The sequence below is a fragment of the Vigna unguiculata genome, chromosome 3 (genome assembly GCF_037176805.1).
Source record: "Vigna unguiculata cultivar grain cowpea cultivar isolate G323 ecotype 2 chromosome 3, ASM3717680v1, whole genome shotgun sequence".
In the NCBI taxonomy this organism is placed as follows: Eukaryota; Viridiplantae; Streptophyta; class Magnoliopsida; order Fabales; family Fabaceae; genus Vigna; species Vigna unguiculata.
Window position 1 is genome coordinate 57,781,908 of NC_140794.1, and position 6,000 is coordinate 57,787,907.

General features: G+C 30.9%; 1 protein-coding gene across 1 annotated transcript; it reads right to left on the minus strand.

Moving 5' to 3' along the window:
* Positions 1 to 163: 163 nt before the first annotated feature.
* LOC146887969 (uncharacterized) lies at positions 164 to 909 on the minus strand. Its single transcript, XM_085671419.1, has one exon. The coding sequence runs from the start codon at positions 812 to 814 to the stop codon at positions 482 to 484; it is 333 nt and encodes a 110-aa protein (XP_085527545.1). The 5' UTR covers positions 815 to 909; the 3' UTR covers positions 164 to 481.
* Positions 910 to 6,000: the final 5,091 nt, after the last annotated feature.

Here is a 6,000-nt window from a genome sequence, read left to right on the forward strand (position 1 = left end):
TGACAAAGTCGCAAAGAGTTCATTGACTCTTCTCAGAACTATGATTGCCGGAACGAAAGAAAACTAATCATTATTACTTGCAAGAATCATTAAATATTACTGAAGAGCAATATGAGTTTCTGCACTAACACTTTTAGGAAGGGAAAAAGTTGAAACATGTGTATGGTACCCAAGCCTTTGATTTTGATCTAGACAAAGTTTATCAATAACAATAAGTAAGAACACTTGCACACTTAGGAGGACAGAAGGAAGATGGTGATAAAGCAAACTAACAGAATCCTTCTGCGAATCAAACTAAAAATTGGTATGAAATTGGAAAGGAAAGGAAAGAAAAGAAAAGAAAAAGCTACTTAACAAGTAACATGGAATTAATATAGTTAAAGAGAAAGCAAAACAGTAAATGGATCGGACCGAGACGCTTGATTCCCCAGGAGTGTGAGTGGTTGGATCGTGGCAGCAAAAGCTAGACCCTTCTCACGACTCAACATGTATATAAGTTGGCTGAAGCTAGGTAGGAGCGAAAGTAGGGTTTTGTGAGCGAAGCAGCAGCATGTTTGGATGTTCCTTGATTGTGTTGTTGTTGTGTGTGGTGCTTGTGATGGTGAAGGTGAAGGTGAAGGTGGTGATGATCAGGAGCAAAAGGTTGGTGGATGATGATGATGATGATGATGTTTCTGATAAAGGAAGGGTTGAGGGGGTAATGATGATGGTTATGGAGGGTCAGAGAGAGGGGGAAGGAGGGTGAGGGCATGATGATTGCTGTTGGGTGAGGGCGTTGAAAGGTTGAAGAAAAATCCAAGGTAGTTCGTGCCATCCCTCTGAGAAAGAGAAAGAGAAAGAGACTACTTCATATCTCTCTATTCTCTCTCCTTTTTGTATTGTGGCAACTAAGAAAGAAAAACAATTATCACGGAAAACCGTAGTGCCAACTTTTTTATGCCCTCCAGCTCTTGTTCGCCAGGAAAAGGAAACATGACCCCATTTCATGTTTTTTTTTTCTCTTTTATTTCCTATATATATATATATATATATACTTTTTTTTTATAGAAATTAGATTAATTATAATTATATGTTATAATATTATGATTATGGAAAAATGTATTGGGTGGTTGGAATAGTATTATTATTTCCATGGATGTGGTTGTGTTGACTGGTAGCTAGTGAGATGAGGGTTTAAGATTGTTTATAATATGGAGGACAATTATTAAATTGAAAAGCAGTAAAAGGCTGTTTGTGACTGTATATGAAGTGGATGAATATATTGAAATGGTTATGAGATGAGCTTTATAGGGTTTAGTTAAAGATGGAATTTGGCAGATCAGAGAGACATATATACCAGCCATGGGAATAAAGAATGACAAAGTCATGAAAAGAATGAGGGTGGCAGGGTTTGAGGGAATATAAGTGTAAAAAAATGTTAAGAGGAGGAAGACATGATACTAAGTACAACATAGAAATAGAATATGTGGTGTTGTGAATGTAATGGTTGTTCTGGTGCAAAAGCCAAGTTATGGGGACAAAAATGTTAGTTACTGTGCACATAAGGCAATAATGCTCCCGGCATTCTGAAGCTTGGAAACAATAATTCATTGTTTACAGAGATAGAGAAAAAGATTCCCAGATAAGCATATTTTGAATGTTTGTCCAGTACCATATACCTGGTCTCATGATACTTCTTGATTCTCGCACCACTCCACAGTCTGATATATATGTGTGTAAAACATCTTTTACATAATTCTTTTTGTTTTTATATTGTCCTTTCCTTTCTTGCTTTTTCAACATTTTTTGCCGCACGCCCCTTCCAAATTCCTCCTATGTTTTTTTTTTACCTCAAAACCTATCCTATCTAATTTCCTTTTTTGGGTCCCCTCCCCCAAGTAACAACTAATTCATGTCCCTTGCTCCACTTCTAGAATCTCTTTGATTAATTTCTTAATTATTTTTCTGTGAATTCGCTTGACCCATCATCATCCATTATGCTTGTATCAACTCTAATGTGTTTGTTTGGATGCTGTTTTGAGCATATGTAGAGGAGAAAAGTAGTTTTCGAAAATAACCCATCTAAACCTTCGCTTATGACTTTATGTTTGACTCAGATAAAGTCGCGCATTAGCCAGCCTTTTCTTCCACTTTCCCCTCTCATGAATGGAGGAAAATGTGGCAAACCAAATTAGTTTGGTGGGAAAGTAAAACTCGAGAATAAAAGCGGAATTCTTTTCAGAGATTCAAATCTTTTTGTCACAAAACATAGTCTAAGCCTAAAGATATAAAGTGCACAGTGTGCCATGTTCCCTTTGTCCTTAATTTCTTATGCAAAGGTTAATTAGTTGGACCGCCACTGCAGAAGCAACCACTCCATGTTTTTTACTGCTCAAGAGTGAAGAAGACTCTATAATTTCATGGATATTGGGATAACAGAAAACTCCTTTCTATGCTTCTCATTTTTCAAGATCTAAGACTTTGTGTGGTTATAACATTTCTACTACGGGTCATCAAAAAGTAAACTGCAGAAATCAAAAAATTCTTTTATTTCAAAGGAAATGTAACCGAGGAAGAGTATATTTGTCTTCAGATTTTTGCTGAGGATATTGATACATTTTACGTTATATATATGTGAAAAACCTTTATCTTTTAGAAGAAAAAAAAAATTCATGAAGATTCATTATGAAAGAAATACATATATTTTTTTAAATTACTTGATGCCAACACCTATTAGATCAATGGTATATTCGTTCAAAAAAATTGTAGATATAACCCTCAGTATGAATTTGATTCTTGTATGTTTGACCATTCAATACTGCATATTTTGATTTTCTCGTTCTGTTATCTGATACACTTTTTGAAACATTTCAAAGAAGGAATCATGGAAGAACTTGAAAAACGCATCAAAGCACAATAGGAGTGACTTAACTGAGCATTAGAGGAGTAGCCTACATATTCTTCTCTGACACATTCGGCTTATTTTATACCGAAATATATGTTAAATTGGGACCAAAATAGTAAAGTAAATAGGTTCCACCACATACATGGATATCCAAAAGTTTCAAAACTCACATTGTAAATTTACTTTTAATTAATTTTTATTATAAAGGTGATTTATAATTATAAATTAAAAATAAATAAAATATTTGTGAGGACAACTATCCTATAACCTTTTTAGGTAGATCTATCATTGTTGGTTCTCACATGTTTACATATCATTGCATAAATATGTAGACATCTAAACTTGTTGGTTGTCAATGGTGAATTCAATATTTTTCATTGACTAGCAATCTCTTACGTAAATATGAGACATTCTAATAAAAATACAAAATGTAATTATTTCGGTAATATTTTTTTTTTCAAATCTCCAAGCGCGTTATATAGAACATACTAAAACTTGTGGAATGATACCCCATGCCATTCCTAAAATATATAGGTTCCATAAACATTATAATATCTAGGTTTCAATAAAAATAAAGATCAAAATTAACAAAATTATATTAGCACTAATGAAGAAAATATATATATATATATATATATATATATATATATATATATATATATATAAATAACGATATAAAGAAGGCAAGATAGATCGAATGACCATTAAAGAGAAAAGATACTAAAGAAGGTGCAAAGCACCGTGGGGAAGGAGATAAGACTTGTTTAAAAAGAATAAATTGAATATAATGATAAACTTTAACGTGGATAAATTATGTTTTCAAAAAAATTTATTAAAAAAACTTTGTAAGCACTAGAAAATTGTATGAAATGATGATATTTTAAACTAATATTTTCTAAAATAAAAATATCACAATTTAAGAATTTAAAAAATCAAATACATATAAGAAAAAAAAATACAAATATTTTTATATTAATTTGTATCAATATGAACTTTTAACCAATTAGTCAAATTTCGTTATACTTTAAGTTCAATCTAAGGTCACTCATGGCTTGCAATAATAGTATTATATTTCCTAGCTTTTACAACATGATATAAGTATGCTTTTATAAAACATCTTCAAATTTTTATGTTACATAAGTGATGATACTATAAGAAAATATATAATTATTGATGGAAAGAAATCACCGGTAATAATAAAAATATATCAATAATTTAAGTTTATCAACAAATTATTTGCGACTAAAAATTTGTGGATAAAGCGGTCGTCAATAGATCTATTGATAATTATTGACAGCAACAAAATTATCAGTAAATATTTATTGGTTATTATCTATCAGTAATCATTGATAGATTTTTATCGTAGCTAAAATTCGTTAGTAAATATCTTGATTGTGTCTTCTTCTTTCTCACTCTCTTTATTTTTTTCATTCTTTTATTCTCCTTCCTCCTCTCCTCCTTCTCCACCTCAACTACTACCATGCCCTCAACTGTTGTCATCACCACCATCACCATGTTGGTCACCTCCTCCTCCTCTTTTTCATCCTTTTCTTGTTTTTCTCTTCTTCTTTTCACCTTTGTTTCTATTAACAAATTTCATCATATTTGACAGAAAAATCTCATTTTACTAACAAATTTATCAACATAAAAAAGTTGAGAAACAAATACATTTCCAATGAACCTATCCATTAATAATACAAATTCTAATTTACTAATAGATTTTAACAACAAATTTTGTTGTCCTATTTATTATATCCACAATTTTTTAATCATATTTTATTATTCTTTTTCTTTATGCTTGAATCTCCAAAGCTTGATTTCTCTTGTTTACTTTTGGCATTAATTGTTAGAAGTGAGTTTTAAGTTTAACTCAACTCCACAAAACTGACTTGTAAGGTAAGATTTGCACCCCACTTATATATTATGAATTGGTCTTATCTTTAGTTGATGTAAGACTTCCAACATCCATTAATTCTTATAACATGAACAACAATTTATTTTAGTTTTTCTTGTTTATGAAAAGATTTAACTAAGACATATATATTTTGATGTGATCTTAATTCTGTGTTTTCTTAGTTTATTTCAATTTATTATAAATAATAAACTCATATATGATGTAACAAAAATGTGAATAATTAAAATAAGATTATTATCATGTGTATATTGTATTTTAATAAACCCGAATAAGTATAGTATCATTGACTGAAGGCTTTGTAATTCACTCGACCTGTGCTCTTTCACTAGATAAGGCAGTGTTCTTTGTTATATCTCCTGTGTTTACAACTTGAGGGACAATATTAGATGACATTTTAAGAAATACTTAATTGTTTTACATGAAACTTCAAAAGAGATATTCAGTGTAGATCATCTACTCCTCTCCTTTTCCTATCTACTTATTTTCCTTAAGCAGTGCACTTATAGACTGTTCATAGTTCATAATTGTTTTTTGGTTCTAATATAGGTGAATTTATCTTAATTAAGATGAAAACTAATAATTATTTGCACTAATCAAAATTAACCTTAATAACCCACTCTACTATTTAATATAGCACTTAAAACCTGATATAAGTTTTTACTTTAAGTGGATGACATATGTTCTTACTTTAAGTGAATGAATCCTACAATTTATCTAATCTGTGTTAATTAACTTTTGTTTTTTCTTGACTTTGTTAACCACCCATCCGCTGTCTCCTTTTTGTTAGAGAAAATAATTGAACATCAAGTTTTGCACTTTGGGTACTTGAAGTCTCCTACTTGCTAGACTAAGCTGCGATGTTGCTTCCTTTTTCATTTTTCTTAAATATGAAACTTTTTCAAGTAAAAGTTTCAATATTTTTATCGAAGTTCCTCCACTTAATTTTTTATTTATTCAAGGGCATGACTCGTGATATTGTATCACTCCACAATGCCCTAAGTCATAGCAATTGTTACACCCAACATTGCTACAAGTCAGTCGAATTGAACGAGTAAGAGTAATTTTACAGTAACACTATACCAAAATAAACAATAAAGGGGTGCAGAGGAAAACAGAGTCTGCAAATAGAACTTGTAGAAATTTGTTTGGGTTTGGGCTTTTAACTTCAATGTAAACCCAAGACAACTTAGCAACATAAATT